Raw genomic sequence first — 22690 nt, 5'->3', positions numbered from 1 at the left:
TAAATGGTGCATAGGAGATTACTAAATGTCACAGAGGGGTTTATACGTTCCAGGAAGCAAAAACAGCATGTGCCAAGGCATGGACATATAAAACAACCTGCTTTCCAGGGGGATTACACTGCCTGGAGGCAGGATAGAGATTCTCAGGTTAGAGAAGGTTGGTTATTGGTTAGAACCAGCCTCTCAAAAGCTCAAGCACCCGTGCTAAGAAATGTGAGCTTTATCCTGTCAGTAACACGTGTAAGATGTCTGATAGTGGTAAACTCTGACTTCCATTTATTGAGTATCTACTACTAGTAGACAGTGAAGAACGAGTTGGGAGTGAGAGTATAAAGTCCAAAAATGGTTAGTAAGCTGTTGAAATAGTTCAGATGAGGCTTAAGAAATGGCCTATCATAATGTCCCTGGTAGAAGGGGTAATGTTCCCTTTGGCCACTCACTCTTTTTCTTAGAAGGGAGATTTCGGCCAGCTCACAGTTGGGGGTCAAATGACAGTCAAGTGAGAATTAGCCTGTGTTGAATGCGAAGAGGAACCACCCCCACCTCTGCTTTCCTCCCAACCCCTGAGAACTCCCAGCCTCTCATTTCAGTGCCCGCCCTGCTGTATACCCTCCCCAGTAGCTCTGCACCGTTGTTAGTAAAGGTTCATGTAAAGCCTAAATACAGTCTCGTTTTATTGACTCCTAGTTCTGTAGTCTTTGCCATATGTCAAAATATTATTTTTGTTTTTTAAATCTGTTTTATTGATTATGCTATTACAGTTGTCTCAGTTTTCCCCTTTGCCTTACTCCACCCAATATCCCCTTGCCCTCCAGCATTCCGCCCCCCCCTTAGTTCACGTCCATGGGTCATGCATGTAAGTTCTTTGGCTTTTCTGTTTCCTACACTATTCTTAACCTCCCCCTTACTGTTTTGTACCTACCATTTATGCTTCTTATTCCCCGTACCTTCCCCCCATTCTCCCCACTCTCCCTCCTAGCTGATAACTTGCCCAAGATTTCCATGTCTGTATTCTGTCCTTGTTCTGGTTGTATGCTTATTTTGTTTTTTAGATTCAGTTATTGATAGTTGTGAATTTGTTGCCCTTTTAATGTTCATAGTTTTGATCTGTTTCTTAAATAAGTCCCTTTTAACATTTTATGTAGTAATGGCTTGGCGGTGATGAACTCCTTTAGCTTTACCTTGTCTGGGAAACACTTTATCTACCCTTCCATTCTAAATGATAGCTTTGCTGGATAGAGTAATCTTGGATGGAGGTCCTTGCTTTTCATCACTTTGAATATTTATTTCCAGCCCCTTCTTGCCTGCAAAGTTTCTTTTGAGAAAACAGCTGACAGTCTTATGGGAACTCCTTTTTTACGTAACCATCTGCTTTTCTCTTGCTGCTTTTAAGATTCTCTCTTTATCTTTAACCTTTGGCATTTTAGTTATGATGCACCTTATTGTGGTCCTCTTTGGGTCCAACTTGTTTGGGACTCCCTGTGCTTCCTAGACTTGTATGCCCATTTCCTTTACCAAATCAGAGAAGGTTCCTTTCATTCTTTTTTCAAATAAGTTTTCAGTTTCTTGCTCTTCCTCTTCCCCTTCTGGCATTCATATGACTTGGATGTTGGTATGGTTGGCAGTGTCCCAGAGACACCTTACTATCCTCGTGTTTTTTGGTTTGGGGGCTTTTTATTTTATTTTTAATATTTTATTTATTTATTTTTAGAGAGAGGGGAAGGGAAGGAGAAGAGTGGGAGAAAAACATCAATGTGTGGTTGCCTCTCATGTGTCCCTTACTGGGGACCTGGCCTGCAACCCAGGCATGTGCCCTGACCGGGAATCAAACTGGCGAACCTTTGCTTCACAGGCCTGTGCTCAATCCACTACACCAGCCAGGGCTGGTTTTGGGGCTTTTTAAAAATTATTCTTTCTTCTTGTTGTTCTGGTTGAATGCTTATATCTTCCTTATGTTCCAAATCATTAATTTGAGTCCCGGCTTCATCCCCTCTGCTGTTGGTTCCCTGTAGATTTTTCTTTATTTCACTTAGTATAACTTTTATTTCTTCCTGGTTCTTTTGTTTATTTTGTTTGCAGAGAACTCAATGAGTTCTCTGAGCATCCTGATCACCAGTGTTTTGAGATAGGTGGTTGTCTCTGTTCCATTTAGTACTTTTTCTGGGATTTTGTTCTCTTCTTTCATTTGAACCATGTTTCTTTGTCTTTTGAATTTGGGACCTTCCCTGTGTTTGTTTCTGTGTATTAGGTAGAGCTGCTTTGACTCCCTGTCTTAGTAGTGAGGCCTCATGTAGAAGAGGCACCCGTCTGGATGAATGTGGCTTCTTAAAATTCTTGATTATCAGATTTCCATACAGCTTGATTATCTGATGGTTCAGGTTATTACTCGTTTTGAGATCTAGTTGTAATTCTTTCTGTGGTTGTGCAAGGAGGTAGTAAAGCATGGTTTACCTACTCCTCCATCTTGACCAGAAGTCTATTTTATTTTTTAAAATATTACTCTAGTAAAGGTCAGTATACAGAATTTGTATTGTCTCTCTGCTTACTTTTTTCGCAGATATGAAGAATAAAAATGTATCAAATGGAGAATAATAAACTCTTAAGCTTTCCTAAATCAGCCCAGATTTTGTACTTTGCTTAGATATAGTCTATGAAAGCATAGAATCAGAACTAGAAGCTAATCCAATGTTATGGGAGGGATTCCCCTATAAGTATAGTTTGGATTAGATCCTAAGTTTAAAAACCAGGGTGTATATGAAAATCACTTTGGGAGCTTTTTCTAAAAATAGCTTTGCAAGCCATACGTCATGGTAGGAATTTATCCTACCACATCTCAGACTGGCAGAATGACTCCTTCAGTACTTCAGTGACTGAACACTTATTATTTGGTAAAGCAGTGCATTCCACTGCTGTATAGCTCCAATTGTTAGAAAGGTGAGAGAGAGAGAGAGAAAAAAACTAGAAGGAAAGATATCAATTATCCATGGCGATTAGATTTGTGTGGTGGGGTTTCCCATATTTTATAATATGAGGCTGCGTAACTTTTATGGTGAGATTGGAAGCAAAAATGGAAATGATTCAGAAAATAGAAGCAGTTCAGAAAACAGAAAAGAACTTTAGAGTAGAACTAGGTCACAGAAGGAAGACCTCTATAAAAAGCTTGGACCTCATCCTATAAGCAATGGGGAAATAATAAAAAAGAAGAAAAAAGAAAATAAATCGAAATGCCCTAAAGGCTCTAAATAGCCTCTGCACACTCTCCAGCCTCATTCTGTTTTTTCCTGCTCACTTTCTTCTCTGTACTTTGCATGTCTCTCTTTGCTTAAACAGCAGTGGCCACCTTTCTCCTGTTTGACCACGCCAGGCTCATTCCTGTCTTATGATGCTTCCACTAGCTGTTCCCTCCCTCTGCAGTGCTTTTCCTCCATGTCTTTGTTAGGTGGGATCTCTCCTTTCATTTAAAGCTCAGCTCAAATGCCGTCTCCTCAAAGAAGCTTTTTACAATCACCCAATATAAAATAGCCACCCAATCACCGTATTGTACCCCTCATTCAATTTTTTTCATAGCATTCACTACTGATGATTCGTTATTTGTTGTTTGGTCCTACCCCCACCCCAACATTTATAATTTTGTGACTCACCATTGAATCCTCATCCTTAGTACCTAGAACAATGCTTAGAACATAGTAACCTCTCATTAATGCATATATACAGAGCTGCATTTTCCTGAAATAAAGAGAATTAACTCTGCATAAACTATAATTAATAAAGACAGAGGCTTTATTTTTCTTTTATGATCATAAAAGTAATCTTTTATGATCTCAGACATATTTTGAGAAAAACTTTTGCTTTCTGTGAATGTACAATTTTAAAATAGTTTTGAAGGTCAGAAACCTAAATGATATACAAGTGGTGCTGTATAAAACCCAGTTATATACAGTATAAAACACCAGAGGGAAAGATCCTTAATTTTCACATTTGATGTTCAGCATAATTTCAGAAGCTTTAATTAAACACCAGCTGTGTAAGGTATTGTGCTGAGAAATGTTTATAGGGCCAAAACTTAGCTTTCTGGATTTCATAACCTAGAGGAGATAGCCATGTTTATGACACACTTTTATGAGTTAGAAACTCACATGACATGTCTGTACTCCAGTGAAGGCGATATAGCGTGATTGTGTGCATTTCTAGAATTCTCTAAGCTAACGTGCTGTTTTTTTCTCTTCAGGTAGTAACAGTCCCCATGGAAGCCCCACCTCTCCTCTGGACAGTAATATGCTCCTGGTCATCATCGTCTCTGTTGGGGTCATCACCATCGTGGTGGTTGTGATCATTGCTATCTTTTGCACCAGGCGCACCACCTCTCACCAGAAAAAGTAAGGAGCCCCAGCCTTGGCCAGCGTGGCTTAATTGATTGGAGCATTATTCCACAAACTGAAAAGTTGTGGGTTCAGCCCCAGTAAGGTCAGATGCCTAGGTTGTGGTTTAGACCGCAGTCAGGGCACGTACAGGAGGCAGCCTGTGAGTGTTCCTCACATTGATGTTTCTCTCTCTCTCTCTCCCCTGCCTTCTCCCTGCCTCTCTCTGTAAAAGCAGTGAAAAAATATCCTCAGGTCAGGATTAAAAGAAAGAAACAGTTAGGAGCCCCAAATCTAGCCCACAGATTTTTGATATTCATTTTTTGCTTCTATGTGACTTCAGTATCTGGAGTTGCACACAGAATTAAAACATAAATACATGAAAAGCGATTCTTTAAATATTTCTACAGGAAATGTAGGATGAATCTTTTAATTTTCTTTACCTTTTTTGGCAGGTTTTTTATTATATAAAACTCTGATGGGTTTTATTATACAAAACCCTTTTTTGGCAGAGTTTTTATTATATAAAAACTCTGATGAGTTTTTCCATTGCCATTTAGGCCTCTTACAGCCCAGCAGTCACCACACAGGCTGTCCATGACCATGAGTCCTTTCTCCTGTTTGCTCAATCCCTCCACCTCCTGACCCCCCCTCCCCGCCTCAGCTGTCATCCTGCTCTTTGTTCTGAATTTGTCTCTGTTTTCCTTGTTAGTTCAGTTTGTTCATTAGATTCCACATATGAATGAAATCATATGGTATTTGTCTTTCTCTGAGTGGCTTATTTCACTTACCATAATGTTCTCCTGGTCCATCCATATATTCACAAAGGGTAAAATTTTCTTCTTTTTAATGGCCAAGTAGAATTTCATTGTGTAATTGTCGCAGAATTCTCTTATCCACTCATCTACCGATAGACAGTTGGGCTGTTTACATATCTTGAGGATTGTAAATAATGCTGCTATGAACACAGAAGTGCTTATGTTCTTCTGAATTAGTATTTTGGCTTTCTTCGGATAAATTCCCAGAAGTGGAATCACTGGGTCAAGAGTCAGTTCCATTTTTAATTTTTTGAGTAAACTCCGTACTGTTTTCCACAGTGACTGCACCAGTCAGCAGTGTGTGAGGGTCCTCTTTTCTTACAGCCTCACCAGCACTTGCTGTTTGTTGATTTATCAATGACAGCCATTCTGACAGGTGTGAAGATGATATCTCGTGATTTTAACTTGCGTTTCTCTGATGATTAGTGACATTGAGCACCTTTTCATATGTCTGTAGGTCCTCTGTATGTCCTCTTTGGAGAAGTATCTTTAGGTCCTTTGCCCATTTTTTTAACTGGATTGTTTGGGTTTTTTAGTGATGAGTTTTGTAAGTTCTTTATAAATTTTGGATATTAGCCCCTTTTCAGATGAATAACACCTTATCAGATGTATTAGCAAATATGGTCTTCCATTCTGTGGGTCGTCTTTTTATTCCGTTGATGATTTCCTTTGCTGTGCAAAACTTTTTCATTCAGTGTAGTCCCATTTGTTTATTTTTTTTCTTTTTTTCCTTATCTGGAGGGATATATTGGATAAAATATTTCTACAAGCAGTGTCCAAGATTTTGCTGCCTATGTTTTCTCCTACGGTTTTTGTGGTTGTGGGCCTAACATTTAAGCCTTTATCCATTTTCAATTTATTCTTGTGTGTATTGTAAGAAGGTGGTCTAGTTTCATTTTTCTGCATGTATCTGTCCAATTTTCCCAACACAAGTTATTGAATAAACTATCTTTAGTCCATCGTATGTGCCTGCTTCCTCTGTCAAATACTAATTGACTATCAAGGTATGAGTTTGTTTCCGGGTTCTCTATTCTGTTCCATTGATGTGTGTCTGTTTTTATGCCAGGACCATGCTGTTTTGATTACTAAGGCCTTATAGTGTAGTTTGTTACTATGTAGCATGATTCCTCCAGCTTTGTTCTTCTTTCTCAGGATCACTGTTGCTATGCTGGGTCTTTTGTGGTTCCATATAAATTTTTGAAATATTGGTTCTGTTTCTGTGAAATATGTCATTGGAATCTTGTTGGGAATTGCATTGAATCTGTAGATTGCTTTGGGTAGTATGGACATTTTATGATGTTAATTATTCCTGTCCATGAACACAGTATGTGCTTCTGCTTATGTGCATCTTCTTCAGTTTCTTTCTTCAGTGTCTTACAGTTTTCTGAGTACAGGTGTTTTACATCTGTGGTTAGATTTATTCCTAGGTATTTATTCTTTTCAAAGTGATTGTGAATGGGATCATTTTCTTAATTTCCCTTTCTGTTCATTACTGTGTCTAAAAATGCAACTTATTTCTGAATATTAATTTTGTGTCCTGCTACAGTGCTGAATTTATTTATCAGTTGTAGTGTTTTCTTGGTGGAATCTTTGGGATTCTCTATGTACAGTATCTTGTCATCTGCAAAAAAAGATAATTTTACTTCTTCCTTTCCAATTTGCATGTCTTTTATCTCCTCTTCTCTGAGTGCTGTGGCTAGAACTTTGTATTATGTCCAGTAAGAGAGGTGAAAGCGGACATCCCTGTCTTGTTCCCAGTCTTAAGGGAAGCGCTTGTAGTTTTTGCGCATTGTGTGTAATGCTTGGTTTGTATATATGTCCTTTATTATGTTTTGGTGTGTTCCCTCGAATCACACTTTGCTGAGAGTTTTTATCGTAAATAGATGCTGGTATTTCTCAGATGCTTTTTCTGCCTCTATTGATATAATCATGTGGTTTTTAGCCTTCATTTTGTTCATGTGGTGAATCACATGTATTGGTTTGTGAATGTTGTACCAACCTTGCATTCCTGGACTAAATCTAAGTTGATCAGAGTGTCTGATCTTTTTGATTCATCGCTGTAATCGGTTTGCTGATATTTTGTTGAGGATTTTAGTATCTTGTTCACCAGGGATATTGGCCTATAATTTTCTTTGTAGTGTCTTTATCTGGTTTTGGAATTAGGAGAATATTGGCCTCATAAAAATGAGTTTGGAAGCCTTCCCTCCTCTTGAATTTTTTGAAACAGTTTGAGGAGAGTATTAGTACTTACAGGAATGTCTGGTAAAATTAACCTGTGAAGCCATCTGGTCCAGGGTTTTTGTTTATTGGGAGTTTTTTCATTACTGCTTCTATTTCACTAGGTGTAATCTGTCTACTCAGATGGTCTGATTCTTCCTGATTTAGTTTTGGAAGATTGTATGTTTCTAGGAATTATCCATTTTATCCAGGTTGTCCAGTTAGTTGGCATATTATTAAGTGGTTTCTGTAACACTGGCATTTGGTTTTGTGGTTTCTGGCATTTCGTTAAACTCAGACAATTTTAAAATAATTATTCAGTGCCCACCCTTCCTCATTCAACCGGAAGTGCTGAAGGTACAGCGGTCTGGCGCACAGTTTGACACCCAGTGGGCACCGATGAAATGCTGATTAAATGGGCGAGTGAGTGGCTTAATGGAGAAACTAAGGCACAGAGAAGTGGACACTGTCATCTGCACTCCTGATTTGACCCAGTTAGTCCCAGTGTGGGCTGCTTAAAGTGCTCAAAGAAGATAAACGAACTCACAGATGCAGCGTCGTGCTGGTTACCAGAGGGGAACCCGGGCAGGAGAAGGGAGAATGGGGGGAGGGGGTCGCATGTGACGACTTCGGGGGTGAGCAGTAGAGTGCACGGTGTCGGTGTCGTATTAGGAAGATGTACACCTGAAACTTACACAATGTTACTAACCAGTGTTTCCCCCACTAAATTTCATTTAAAAAATAAACAACAGTATAAAATAAAATGTTGTTCCTCCACCTTTGTAAGCCATCAGTACTACCTCCACTGTATTGTTCTGCTTCTAGTGAATGTTGTCCTTTCTCTTGTGACTGGGGGAACCTTCTGCTGTAGAGATTATTTGATTTAAAAGTCCTGTCTGATGTCCTGATACTAGAACAAAGTCACAGGGCAGTATTGAAATACACCCCTGCCCATACATGTCAATGTATGTGGACAAAGAGGAGATGCCTTTACTGTTCCCAGAAGTAAACTGCTTGCCTCTGTTTTTCTTGTTTTTGGTTCTGCCTTTCCTTGAAGCATCTTTCAGAAGGGCAGTTTTAATTTGTCAAACCTTTTGATAAATATGTTTAAAACGGTTACTTTTGAAAAAACCCTGTTATTTTTGTGCCTAGGAAACGAGCTGCTTGTAAGTCAGTGAATGGCTCCCACAAGTACAAAGGCAACTCCAAAGATGTCAAACCCCCAGACCTCTGGATCCACCATGAGAGGCTGGAGCTGAAACCCATCGACAAGTCTCCAGACCCGAACCCCATCATGACTGATACTCCAATTCCTCGTAACTCTCAAGATGTCACACCAGCTGACAATTCCATGGACGGCAACATCCATCAAAGGCGGAATTCATACAGAGGTACAGGTTTTCCCCAAATGCTGGGAGACTATTTTCATTTAAATCATTTTTTATTTCATCACAGTGCCTTAAATTTGGTGATTCCTATATGAGCTGAGATTGAAAGAAGTGTGTGTTTTGGGATTTCGTCAACATCTAATGGGGAATAGCCAGCTTGTTGTGGGACACAGGGTTTGTACCCAGATAAGACACCTTTTGGGTCTCATTGGGCTCTCCCCCTTGCTACTCAGACGTTTGAGACCCTCGCCCTTGTCTCTGCATTTTGTTCTGTCCCTTCAGTTGGAGTCCAGCTGACATTGTTCAGAATGTTCTTGGTCTGGATGCTCTTACAGACGCCAGGCTGAAGCGTGGTGGTCAGCATTGTGTCAGCCACACTGACTCTCAGAGGGACTCCTGTAACGCACTAGCGATGACTGCCCTCTTTATTTCACTTCCTGCAGAAACACCTTGTCCCCATTTTCTGGTTTGTGAATACCCCACTGGAAGTATTTTATTGCTGAGCCTTCTCAGCGGCCCACGGGACACACTTTTAACCAACTTTCATATTTGACGTCTAGGGCATGAATCAGAGGACAGCATGTCTACACTGGCTGGAAGGCGGGGAATGAGACCAAAAATGATGATGCCCTTTGACTCCCAGCCGCCCCAGCGTAAGTGGAAAGTGTCTCTCTTCTCTAGTGCTGCCAGTCTGTTCGGTCATACCGGGGCCTAGCTGTGGACGGCCGCTTCCGCTTCCCTTGACCCTGGCCCAGAAGATAATCTACCAGGGCTCTGGCAGCTTGAGGGGAGAAGTATCGGAGAGTTGCCATATTTTGTAATTAATGTTATTGAGACTAGCTTCTTTAATTATAGGGAAAAGAAGGTAAAAAGCCGATTTCCCAGTTTCCCAGGACAGGGAGGTAACCAGTCCCCCTGAATGTGCATAGCATCTCTGCAGGAGAGATGGGGGAGCCCCGTCCAGGGCGGGGCGGAGGACAGCCAGGTGTCAGTCCAGCTTCCTAACACAGGTGCAGTGTTGACAGGCACCTGTGGGAATTTTTTTAATTAGTAGATTTTATTTTTAGAGGAGTCTAAAGTTGACAGTATAGAGTTTTTAAAGGAACATTTTCAATATTGTCTGACCCATGGGCCTCACTCTGATAAGCATAAAAGTTTCCCAACCACCTGTAGTAATATTCGAAATGCAAAATAAGTTAAATATCATAATTGAAAGCCAAAAAAGCAATGGAGGAGTCCCTTTTTTTTTTTCAAACTAAGCCTTTCAGACCAGCGGGCACCGTGGTGCCTGCACCATCCCAGAATGGGGAGACGCCACCTGCCTGTCAGTATCCAGTTTCATCAGCTACTTGACATTGCAGCGCCTGCTCTGACCTGGGCAGTGGGGCCGCGACCCCCTCAGACACCCAGATTCAACTACTGAGAGCATCAGATCCTGAAGGATCACTTTCCAACTTAACCTAAATGAGCCTCTGAATTGCTTATTTATTTCTTAAAAGATGTCCCATTTCAGAACTCCAGCCACCTCAGTGGTGCCAGAGGTTTAAATAATCACAGGTTTCTACGCACACGCGGGTGCGCCGTGGCACCCTGTACTTGGGGATGGGGGGCCCCCGAGCATGTAAGTGTCTCCGTGCACACACTCTGTCATACTCACTCACTGGGCACAAACACTGTGGGCTCTGGATTTTCAAAGTCAGCTTTGGAGGAGGAAGGGGCAGTTCAGGAATAGGTCATTTTGGCACAAAGTACCTTCTGCTTAGGGGCCCGCACTTGCAAGTGTTGGGGGAGAAACCATGGTTTCCCACTTGTAACAGAGTCCCCAGGTTTAAAAATACAAATGTCCAAAAACAATTAATTTATTCTAGTTCCTTTTGACTTATAAGATAGTAGCTTTACTGTTTGTTTGTTTTGTATAAGACTTTAGGTCTTACCTTACTGGCTTATTTTTAAAACTTGTGAATTTGACTATTCCTATTCCTGGATTTGATGGTTTTAAATATGTTAAGAGGGAAAGACATACTGTACCAGTTGATATCATTCCTTTTTTTCTTTGGTGGTTGTAGAGGTGGAGGAGATTGCATAAGTTTACAGTATTATTTCATTTGTACCTCAGTAGTTGGGTGGGTAAGTGGAACCTTTAAGGATCTGAAACCAGGTACCTGGAATACTTTGATCTTCAGGTTTGGAGGTACCCTTTTCCCCAAGCAGGTCGAGTCGACCCTCCAGCCACCTGCTCTAACCCTGAATTAAACAGCTGAGCGCAGCTAGGAAAGCCTTGCCCAGCAGCATCAGACCCTGATTCCCCCAGCAGCTAATGATGGGCGTCTCTTCTAGGCAGGCACTTTCACATTGTCTTGTATCTTACTTACTTCATTTGAAAAGACTGGAAGTGCCTTAAAAAAAGAGAAAGTCAATTACGGTTTTTCTTTTGTGAGAGTCCTCTCTACCTAGAATGCTTTCAGATAGGTAAAAATCAGGACACTTATTCCCTTCATCCCAGCCTTAATTCTGGAAAACACTGGCTCTGAAGCCCTACTTCTAAAAACCGTTGGTCTTCCCCAAGAGGAGACACTGACTTGCAAACTACCCTGCAGACCTTCCTCAGCCAGCTTTTCCAAGATGTGTTTCATTCCAGAGGACCACCCGAGCCTCTGGTCCCTGAGCAGGGGAAGTCCCGGTGATGTCCCCAGACCTTAAGGAGGAGCAGTGACACTCCAGGGTCCCTAGTTGGCTGTGTCACCCGTTTATTTGCAGGTGGCCGGGACAGGAGGTAGCCGGAGAAGAAAGGTGTCTTGTTTTATTGGCTGGGATGCCCTTCACCAGGGTGCTGTGGAGTGGCCCCCAAAGATCCAGGGAAATCCACAGTGCCAGAAGACATCCTCATAGACTCCGGAGGCTAATTAAGTTTATCACAAAGCACACGAGGCCCTTGCTTAAAGAATAAAAGGTCCCCTGTGTTCCTAGTCACCCCTACCTATTTGCCTATTTGGGGGCTTTCGAGCAGGTTATCTTGATCTTAAACGTTTCTACAAATCCTCTAAAGAGAATTCCCGAGCTGAGCTTCTGGTTTTTTTTCCCTCTCTGGGATCGATAATGAAGCTTCAGTAAATAAGTGCTTCCTTCATAGGAAGTTGATTGTGGAATGTCTGGGTGGAAATTTGGATTTGTTGGCTGAATGCAGCCAATTTAATTCCTTAGCCAGTGTGAGGAGGAACAAGCCAGTTAGGAAAGCTCTGCGTATATTCATTCCCAAGTGGGAGTGGCTGTGGCTGAGCCCCCAGTCTGGGGCTGGAAGACACAGCACCACAGGCCTGAGTTCCAGCTTTTAGTGCCCGATCGGACCCTTAGCGTCCGGTCCATGTGCATTTCTTTTAAGATAGGAAAACTGATTAGACAGATGCTCATCCATTCAGCCTACATACCTATTGCATGCTTCATGTAACAAGTAAAAAAGACAGAATGAATTAGGTGTATATGTGAAAGAGAAGGGATTTAACATCCCTTTAGCAGGAAAAAATTATAGAAACCTAAGTCATTGTTTCTTGTGGATTTATATTATGTGACATACTTGGATAGACTTTTAAAACTCATATAATCCATGTTTATTGCAGAACAATAAACCAAAAGTAAAAGATGTTTTCATCCTGATCACTCTTCCCCACAAGGTGATCGCCTTTAACATGTTAGCACATATTCCTCAGACTTCTTTTTCTGCGTGTAGATAGGCAGGCATATGCACAAGAGTCTGTTGATTTTTTTAAAACAAATGTAAAATCTGTGGCTAATTGTCCACATCCAGCCAGCCGCCCCAGGAAACCCCAGGGCATGGCCTCACCGGGGCGGGGGGTAGGGGTGGGGGAGGGCTTTGCTCTTGAACTGTGATTTGTGTGTGTCTGTGCAAGCATGTTAAGCATTTCTCTGTCTTGTGTTCATTCACAGCTGTGATTAGTGCCCATCCCATCCATTCCCTCGATAACCCTCACCATCATTTCCACTCCAGCAGCCTCGCTTCTCCAGCTCGCAGTCTTCTCCACCACCCAGGCGGCCCCTGGCCCACTGGCACGTCCCTGTGCCTCTCAGACAGGGCCAGTTCCACAGGTGAGAGACCAGGGCCGAGCCCAGGCAGAAGGCGTTCCAAAAGAGTTGGCAGCTGAAATGGGGAAGGACTTGCCCTGCTTAGCAGGATTTGGAGTTTTTCTAGGTGTTGTGTATTTACCATAATGTTTCTGTTCCCGACTCATGTGTTTCTGTAAAGTTTACCCTGTTTTCCTTCCAGTTTTAAGGGCTCAGTGCACGTTGTTTTAGTTAGAACACAATAACTAATTCTATAACCATGTCTTGTCCCATCAATTTGTATCTTATTTCAGTTATATTTTCAGTTAATTTATTTTTTTAGCACTCCAGTGTGAAAGGAGACTCATTCAGGGTGATTCTCAGAAACTAGAGGTCAGTTTTGCCTCTCTCTCAGCCGCTCTCATGTCAGGAGGGCCCCAGGGCGGCCGCAGGCACTGCTCTTGCCGGGCCTCGCCCTGTGCTGGGAGCGCAGCCGGAGCCGCGCTCGGTGCAAGGCCGGTGGCCGCGTGCAGCTGGTGCGTGTCACAAACCTCAGGTTGCCTAGTGGATCACTGACAGGAGGAAGGGCTACACGGGTAGGAAATTGGCCTAACAATCTGCAGTGTACTTAAAGGAACCCCCTGCCTGACAGACATGTCCCAGTTTGGAAACCTTAAGAAACAGCATTCTCAAAACAGTTTTCTGGAGGAAGTAGTAAAAGTGAGGGGATAGTAAATGAAACAGACAGACTGTTCCTCATTAATTGAAAATTCATTTTGACCCTCAGTTTTAAGCTACAAATCTAGTGTCTTCTATATGTACTCTTAAGTTTCAAATGGTAAAAAAAAAAAAGAGTTAGGATGTTACTAGTAGAATGAAGTGTTGGTGGTTCTGGGAAATAAGGGGATTTCAAGTGAGTTTCATTTTAAGAGAACCTGCCAGTAGCATCCCCTCTCCTTTGCATCCCCTTTGCATTTCATCGATCACAAACGTACCCAAAGTTCTCTCCTCCCAAACCTTTTCTTGGTTTGGAGAATGCTGCTTGAACCTACATCCAACTTTTGGGTCCTGCCTTTAGCGTGAGACGGCGCACTCGTGGCTGTACAGAGAGAGCCCGAGTCTGCCTCACAGGCATAGCCCCCGGTGAAACAGGGACCAGAAAGCCGCCCTCAAACCTGCTCTTAGGAAGCAGTCTTGTGTCCTGAGGCAGAGGAATGTCCCTCACAAGGACATGGGGCTGCCTAAGTGCACGGTGGGCTCTTCCTGGGAGATCGGCCCTCCGCCTTCCTCCCAGACGAGGATGGGGAGGGTGGGCCGGAAGCTGGCAGCTCCCACCGTGCCCCATCCTCGCGGTCTGTCTATCGTTGGTGGAAGCACCATGCTGTGTGCACTTGGGAAGAAGGGAGGTGAAGGGAAGTGATGATTTGCATTTCTGAGGGGTTTATTTTTTCACTGAACAGAGAGGATAAAAGAAGATAAAACGAGCGATAGAATCTGTGAAGATAGTGAAGATAGAGTGCAAGTATCTGGAGAGGTCGGAGGTCTCTCACGTCAGACTTGCACGTGTCCCTGGGGCTCTGCGGGCGCTCTCTGCAGCGGCACCGCCAACATAGGGAGAAAGAACACTCCCCGCTTGTCCAAGTTGTGTGTCTTAAACAGCTGGGAGTCAGGAGGTCGGCCCCGCACCAACAGGAACTTCCGCGACAGCCTAGTTTTCCTCGCGGGCCAGGGTGTTGCCCTGTGTCGGGCACACTCCTCGCAGAGAACCCGTGTGCCTGCTGCCCTCTGCATCTGCGCAGGCAGAAGCAGCACTGACTCGCGTAGGCCGCCCTGTCACCTTCTCACATTTCCCACCGTCTCTTAGGCTTTCAGAAGCTTATTAAATTACGGCACCTCAGGCAGCCAGGGTAGGCCTGTGTGCCCAGAGTGACCCGACGTATCTGCCAGAACAGGCTGACAGGGTCCAGGCTGAAGCCTGCTCTCTGTCTCCTTGTCCCTGCTCCCCACCCGCACCACCTCCTCCCAGCCTGGGCCCAGGTCACACGGAGCAGACCAGCAGCTCCCAGCTGTGATGGTGGCTGGCTTAAGCAGGCTGAAGAAATAAAATCCCCAGCCACCCTTTTAGAGAATGAGAACTGTCGTAGGCCTGCTAGGACTGTCTCAGCCAGACTTTCAGCGCTTGAGGAGGGTGGCAAGTCCCTCATCCCTGGGACCCAAGACCTTTAAGCCAAGGGGGTAGCACTCATGACTTACGAGACCTGCCTCCTGTGAACCCAAGAGAACAGACTCATTGCTGCCTCTGCTACAACTGCAGGGAAGTAGGTTGCATTTCTGCAGGCTCTCCATGCATTGCTACTTAACAGGGCCATTTCCTTTTTTAAGAGTGAGGACTCTGGGCGTCCGGGGAGGCCCCCCTTCAGGCTACCTGGTGCAGCCTCTTGGCCTGAGCTGGTATCTTCCGGGCCCAACCTCGGGTACGAATGGTGGTTTGCACCAGCTCCCCTCATTCTCATGGGCTCCCTGGGCCTTGGCTGCTGCTGCTGCTGCAGACTCAGGGCGGTGGCATTATGCATGGAAGGCCAGAATAGTGTGTGGCGGTTCGGAGCCTGGGTTTGGGAGTCCAGCCTGGAACCAGATTCCTGCTTTGCCTCTTCCCACTCAGCCCGAGGGCGAGGCCCAACCTCCCAGTGCCTTCGAGTTACTCTGAGGATTGAACGAACCAACCAATGGAAGACACCCAATAACTTACAAAGAAAAGAACCTTACAAGTCTTCTCAGTTAATCCCCAGTGAATCGTATGTCATTCTCCCCGTTCTATAGATAAAGAAGCTGAGACTCAGAGAGATTCAGTGGCTGCCGCGTTCACCCAGCTAGTGTGCCAAGGTTAGATAGCGTTCAGGTCCATGTGATCCAAAGCTGGGGCTTTTCCTACCCCATCATGCTGCCTTTCAGAATAATGCTGACCCTTTTTCACATATTTTGACATTGTTGCCATGTTCTTCCTGAAACTTCCCCTTTTCTGGGCTGACCTAACCTACCCCATTTCTTTCTCTGACCGCAACACCATTCACATGACATAACCTTAAAGCCATTCGTGGCCCTCTCGACTAGCTGGGTGCCCAGGTCTCAGAGCTGTGGGGCCGTCGCTCTGGTGAGGCTGTGCGCGGTCTGTTGAAGGCAGGCGGGGCCTGTGGCCTTGACTCTCCTGCTGTAGCCACCTGGCCAGGCGGCTGCTTGTCAGGGACCCAGCCGGGCTTGATGACTAGACATGTTATCTATGAAAGGCCAGTCCTACAACTGTTCATTAGTGAGTGAAATTTTAAATGTACTTTTATAATTATTTACATCTTAATAGACAGAAGTCTCACGAACCTTTATATGTGGACTATAGTAGGTACTGAGGAGAACTTGAAATCTGTAAAATTGTGACCACTTAACTGTGTCATAGGTGAAAAAAAAATCTCAGCAGCTGGTTGACAAGACCGTTTGACACTGTTTTTAGATTAGTCCATTCTTACTTAGCCTTGGCAGTGGTGTGAACCCAGGGTCCTCAGTGCTTATACTCAGCTGCTTTCAGGGGCCCTTAGAAACAGCCAGAACCCTGGGGTGCACCTATGTATAATGGTTTACAAAATGCTAACGTCTGGACTCTCCTGCTGTAGAATCTGTTCGAAATACCCCCAGCACCGACACCATGCCAGCCTCCTCGTCTCAGACGTGCTGCACTGATCACCAGGATCCTGAAGGTGCTACCAGCTCCTCTTACTTGGCCAGCTCCCAAGAGGAAGATTCAGGCCAGAGTCTTCCTACAGCCCACGTTCGCCCTTCGCACCCATTGAAGAGCTTTGCTGTGCCTGCCATCCCGCCCCCAGGCCCTCCCACCTATGACCCTGCACTGCCAAGCACACCGTTACTGTCCCAGCAAGGTGAGTGGGGACAGCTGCTCTGGAGGGACCCTTTGGCTCTGGATTATGGCAGAAGTCGCCCTTTCTTTAAAGAATAACAAAGCAAATATCCTCTATGCTTCTCCCAGCAACTGAAAGGAGCAGGGTGCCATTACCCCTCTCAGGGATGTGTGGGCTCCCGGCTGCAGGAATGCACAGGGACCAGAGACTGACCGGCTGTGGAGTGTGAGCTGCCGTTTTAGATTGTGTTTTGGGTGCAGGATCCTTGGTGGTCACATCTGGTATCCTGGCTGTGAGCAGCGGATCTCCACCCAGCCTCCCAGAACCGCCTCCCTCCCCAGGGTCCCTGCAGGCCAGAGGGGGGTGGGCAGGGGAGCCAGGGCTGGGGAAAAGGAGGAGCCTTAGTTCCTGCAGCTGAACCAAAGTCCCCTGACCTCAAAGGCACGCCTCTTCCCTGCTCTTCCACAGTATCGTCTATTGTGATGGTGTGTTTCAGAATAAATCAGTGGTTTTTTTCAAGCCTTTTGGTCTGAAAACCCCTTTGTATTCTTAAAAGTCATCAGGCCCAGAAAAGAGCTTTTCCTCAATGTCTACTATATTCGAAATGAAAACCGAGAAATTTTAAAACCATTTCATGTATTTAAAAACAGCCACACAACCCTGGCCCGTGTGACTCAGTTGGTTGGAACAGTGCCTTGTAGCCGAAAAGTTGCAAGTCCGGTTCCCAGTGGGAGCTCACACCCAGGCCGTGGGGGCCACCCCCGTCTGAGCGCCCGTGGGAGGCAGCCCGTGGGCTCCTCGCTCACATCGGTGCTCCTGCTCCCCCGGCCTCTCACGCCGGGAGCGACGAGAAAGTGTCCTCAGGTGAAAACAAAGGGAATAAATAGCAATGCATCTGTCATATTAAGATAGTAGCAGATTTTTATGAAAAATAACTATTTTTCAAAACAGAAATAAAGGGAATAGTGACACTGTTACACTGTTGCGAGTCTCTGTAAGGTGCGGTTCGGTAGAAGACCAAGCCGCTCTCCTGCCCACATCTGCCCGCATTCGGGTGCACTGTGTGCTTTCGGGTGAAGTGGAAGAAGAAAATCTGGCCTCATAAATAGGTAGTTGAAAAGGGGAAGAATATTTTTTAAAATATTTTATTTATTTATCTTTAGAGGGGAAGGGAAGGAGAGAGGGAGAGAAACATCAATGTGTGGTTTTTCTCTCATGTGTCCTCTGCTGGGAACTGGCCTGCAACCCAGGCACGTGCCCTGACTGGGAATCAAACCATGATCCTCTGGTTTGCAGGCCTGTGCTCAATCCACTGCGCTATACCAGCCAGGAGGGGAAGAATATTTTTACAACCTTTTAGTATAACCATGGATATTCTTTTTGATCTACAGCAAAACTCAGCAAGTTGTAGTTTCTTACGTTTTTATCTGTAATGTGGAGTCAGAAACCATCTCTGTTCTATTAAACGCATTTCACACAACACACATATTAGTCATTTGGGAGATACTGGTTTACTGAGTTATACAGGTCCTCCAAATCTGTATACATTTCATGATATAATATCTAAAAATACATTCATTTATATTACCAAAGTCTGTAGATATTGGGAAGCTCTCAAGCTCATGGTGGTAGTTACAAGGTTTTCAAAATTCTAATTTTACTTGAAACGTAAATCTTATTATTGGCAGTAAACACTGTCTGTTGTTTTCCTTGGAGTGAGTGGCCTGCGTCATTCGCTGTCTAAAACTGCCTGCCAGGCGCTCAGCCCGCGTTGCCGCCCCTGCCAGCCCGGGGGCCGCACGCTGTGTGCTCGCCCCCCGTCCCATCACGGGCCGTGAACAGATGTGTGGCCAAGGCTGAGACTGAATACAGTAATTTTCACAGTTTCCTTAAGGATGAGCCTACGTTAAACTGACTTTCAAACTGCAGGCTTGTGTCAGTGAGTGACTTTACTGTTCGGTGCGACTGCCTTCACTTCTGCCCGCGCTCCGGCAGTGCGACCCCATTGTTGCTTCTGTAGCATCAGAGTAAAGGCAAACAGTACTTTAGTGCTGTTATGAAAAGAGTTCGATCTGCCCAACATCCTGCAAGGGGTCTGTGGACCACTGCATTTTGAGGCCCCCTGGACTGGGGGGTTAGTTTTCTGAAGGCAAACGGAATATTTTCTCTGGCCTTTCGGGCGCCCTGTCTCCCTCCTTCCACCTGGTCTCAGTACCTTCTTGGAGCAGGTCGTGCGCTGGGTCTGGGTGGGAGGAAGCTTGACCACGCGCCTGACGGCGCCTTTCCCCGCAGCTCTGAACCACCACGTTCACGCAGTGAAGACGGCCTCCATCGGGACTCTGGGAAGGAGCAGGCCTCCTGTGCCCGTGGTGGTTCCCAGCGCCCCTGAAGTGCAGGAGACCACAAGGATGCTGGAAGACTCCGAAAGTGTAAGTTCATGGGGCTCTCGGCCCAGCCAGGATGTCTCGGGGCGTGTCCCAGGGCCTGAGAGTGCACTGGCCCAGAGTATGAAGCAGGGCCACTCATCACTCCGCAGACGGGCACCGGCGGGCATCTCCTCGGAGCTGGGAACGGTGCTGAGGCGTCCTCTGCTTCCTCTCACCTTCACCAGCCCAGCTAGTTACGTTTTCTCCCCTGCCAACCCCTAGCCTTCCTTTTAGTCTGCCCTGTCTCCCTCGTCCTCTCTTCTTGGTTTGAATCATCCTCACCTTCTTTCCCTCTTCAGCCCCACCTCATGACCTGTCCTGAGCGGGATGCTGAAGGGGAAGGTACTCCAATAGATGCTCTCAAATGAGAAGCCAACAGGGTCTCTCCTTGATTTTTCTCTCTCACATCCCAATAAAAACATTTGCCTCTGCATTTCCAGATACAAGACTCTTTAAGAGGAAAGCTTGGGGTCCGGAGATTAAGGGACAGAGCAACTAACTGTATCGACTGTAGCAGAGACATAGACAGACTGAGCAGCTGGTGGCCCCGGGCCGAGTATTGTGGGAGAGGCATTTTGCAGTGTGGAGAAATGAGTAGTGTCTGACTTGGGGGCTTACTGGCCCTGGCACCTCCTATAATGTGTGACTCCACGGGCCCGCCGGGGTTTGGTAGTCAGTCTCTGGGGGCAGTTTGACACTGTTGCTGCCACTCTCTCTCTCTGGGCTCTCCTCCTGGCGGGCTCCTCGACCACACCCAGTCACGGCGTGCTCTCTTCCAGACCTATGAACCAGATGAGCTGACCAAAGAGATGGCCCACCTGGAAGGACTGATGAAGGACCTAAATGCCATCACAACCGCCTGACGGCCTTCACCAGGACGTGACTCCAGCCCTGAGTTTAGAAGTCTTGGGACTTAGCCTTGAAAACAAGGAATTGTACAGAGGACAAGAGGACAGCACTTGAGAACACAGAGTGAGCATGCAGACCCGCCCGCGTCCCTGCGTGGGGCGGCCTCTACCACGGCCGCCTGCCTCCTCCTGGTCAGCCTGGAAGAAGCCCGCGTGGAGGCAGCTTCCCGTCGCCTGCCGGGACCCTGCAGGACTGGCAGACGGCAGAGCGCCGAGTCAGGGAAGAGGCAGGAAGCGCCCCCAGCCTGTTTCTCTCCGTGGTCAGGCAGTGCTTCGAGCTGCGGCTGCGTCGCCGTTACGGGGTGTAGATGTTGCATTTATGTACAGTTTTATTTGTGTCCTATTTTACCTTCAGAAGTAAAACACTATCAAAACCGAGGAAGTCCGTGGTGTTCTCCACAAGTGGTTGGTGTTTGACTACTTGTTTGAATTATGTATGGAAAGTCATCAACAATGTGCGTTGTTCCAGGGATTGGCTTGTTTTTTGTTCTTATTTTTAATTCTGAATCACTGCATCCTCTACCAGCGGTTAACCCATCACTCTGAGTGGGGAGGACATGTTGCATTGCTGTTTGTAAGCTTTTTTATTATTTTTTTATTATAATTATTAAAGGCCTGACTTTCTCCTCTCATCACTGTGAGATTACAGATCTGTTTGAATGATGTGTAACATTGAAAAGACTTGCTTGTTGCTTCTGTGCAGTGTCAGTACTGGGGTGGGGTGGACTGGGAATGGGCATCGGGGCTGCTGCCGAGGCCCCGGGACTGTTTCTGCCGCAGCGCTTTCCTCCCCAAGCCCGCGGAGAAGGGAGGCGTCTGTGTCACTGTCCCTTCCCGGCATATCCATCTCTGCTGTCACTAAGTTGCAACTGGACTTTGATTTGGACCTAGTTGAAAGCTCTTCTGTGCAATAGGTGGGTTCGAGGGTTTGGGGGCCCTGACGTCTCGCTCAGGTCCCAGTGAGCGTGTCTGTGCCGAGCAGGCAGGCACCTCCGGGTGCAGCAGTGGGCGGGGCCAGTCCACAGCCGGCTCTGTCCCCACTGGGGAAGTCAGGGTTAACAAGGGACTAGGTTCCACTTAGGACTCCTTGCTTCTCTCCATTTCCTGTCCTCAGCCGGTCCAGCGGTCACTTGCATTAGCGAGAATGAGGCGGGGGCTGCATGCCCCTGAGGCTCCCTGCTTCTTTCTGAACAGTGTTCTTTATGTGGCAGGGGATGGGCACAGAGAGGGCCACAGGGGACAGCCGTGCCCCCACCCCAGCAGCTCAGCTAAGCCCCTGTTCCAGGGAGTGCCGGGTGGCCTGGCTGCACACAGAAGCCTTTGCCTTCACAAATAGTCCATCTTCTTTGTCTTAAAAAGGTAAAGAGCTGAGGTGTTGGTTCTTTTTAATATGAAGAATATATTATGGAAAAATATAGGACAGACCCTCAGGCACCTTCCCCAGAAGAGAGCATGGAAGGCAGTGCAGAAGGCCACCTGGGCTCCGGTCCCACAGCCTAGCAGAGGTCGGCTGGTGAGACCTCCACCGGGTACCCGGCCCTGGCCCCACCGGCACCCACTTGCCTTTGTACGTTGGTTATTTCCCCCTTTTAAGTCTCCTCACGTATTTGCTTTTCTAGACGATGAACTCTGTATTTATTATTTGGGGCAATGGAAAGTGCAATGCTGACTCCTGCCGCCCTGCCCGCTGGCCACAGAGGATACTGCCGGGCAGGGCTCTGCAGAGCCTGGGCATTCCCACTGCTCCCGAACAGAGCACTCCGAGCACCCGCGCCAGGGGCCAGAGTCCCCAGGAGCCGGCTCACCTTCTGCCCAAAGAAACACGCTCGGTATTCAGGGCCTTCCCGTCCACGGGCCCAGGCGCCTCTGTTACCTCGGGGCCTCAGTACCCGGGCACCGCCACAGAGCTGGGGTGGGGGGGCCTATTTTTAAATAAAGGAACTGCTCAAAGTTGGGGATTTTTTAAAATTAAGAAAAAGGAAAGTTATTCTGTATTGCACCTTTTCACAATTTAATACATTTTCTTACATTTGCTGTGATTTTTGAAACGAAACCATCCATTGTGTGTCTTGTAATGGCCCACGGGGGTGGCCACCCAGCAGCACCTTCCGGGAGGGTTTGGAACAGGCGTGTCTGCCGCTGTGCCGGCCACTGCAGAGGGCGGGGCTGCTGGGGGCCCGTTGCTGTACACACTTGTTTGGCCTTTTCTGTAGTTGATGCTGTAAACTCTATGGCTTTTTAAAAAACGATTTCATGTTTTTATTTAGCATTGGAAATCCAATACACTTTTTTAATCCAATCAAACTCTGGTCAGAGTCATTTTTTTTTTCCTTAAGAAAACAGAACTTTGTGAGTGAAATAGGCCAGGTGTTGAAAGACAAATACCATATGATCTCACCTTTAACAGGAAGCTAAACAACAAAACGAACAAGCAAGCAGAATAAAAACAAAGACACTGAAATAGAGAACAAGTGGACAGTGACCAGAGGGGAGAGGGAAGGAAATTTAAGGGGGGAGGGATTTGGGGGAACAAATGAGAGGGACACAGGTAGGAGGGCTGGGGGGGGGGAGGGGGGAGGGAGGAGTGCGGGACAGGGGCGTGGGCTTGGATGGG

The 22690-nt window shown here is 46.1% G+C and overlaps 1 protein-coding gene across 5 annotated transcripts in view; it reads left to right on the top strand.

The window, feature by feature from the left end:
• The window catches only part of NEO1 (neogenin 1), a 240607-nt gene extending 218227 nt beyond the window's left edge, over positions 1 to 22380 (top strand). For 3 of the 5 annotated variants that reach the window (XM_037134530.2, XM_037134529.2, XM_037134528.2), the window contains exons 22-28: positions 4229 to 4376; positions 8546 to 8784; positions 9342 to 9434; positions 12724 to 12882; positions 16500 to 16763; positions 19035 to 19171; positions 19948 to 22380. In XM_037134530.2, coding sequence (XP_036990425.2) covers positions 4229 to 4376; positions 8546 to 8784; positions 9342 to 9434; positions 12724 to 12882; positions 16500 to 16763; positions 19035 to 19171; positions 19948 to 20031 — 1124 coding nt within the window. In that variant the 3' untranslated portion in view covers positions 20032 to 22380. The remainder of the gene's footprint in view (positions 1 to 4228; positions 4377 to 8545; positions 8785 to 9341; positions 9435 to 12723; positions 12883 to 16499; positions 16764 to 19034; positions 19172 to 19947) is intronic. The other 2 variants (XM_037134533.2, XM_037134532.2) reach the window with 1 other exon arrangement.
• The last annotated feature ends 310 nt before the right edge of the window (positions 22381 to 22690 follow it).

Source organism: Artibeus jamaicensis, unplaced genomic scaffold (assembly GCF_021234435.1).
Source record: "Artibeus jamaicensis isolate MK-2021 breed Jamaican fruit bat unplaced genomic scaffold, CSHL_Jam_final scaffold_286, whole genome shotgun sequence".
NCBI lineage: Eukaryota > Metazoa > Chordata > Mammalia > Chiroptera > Phyllostomidae > Artibeus > Artibeus jamaicensis.
The sequence above is the reverse complement of the archived record's forward strand: the minus strand, read 5'-3'. Positions and strand labels throughout refer to the sequence as shown.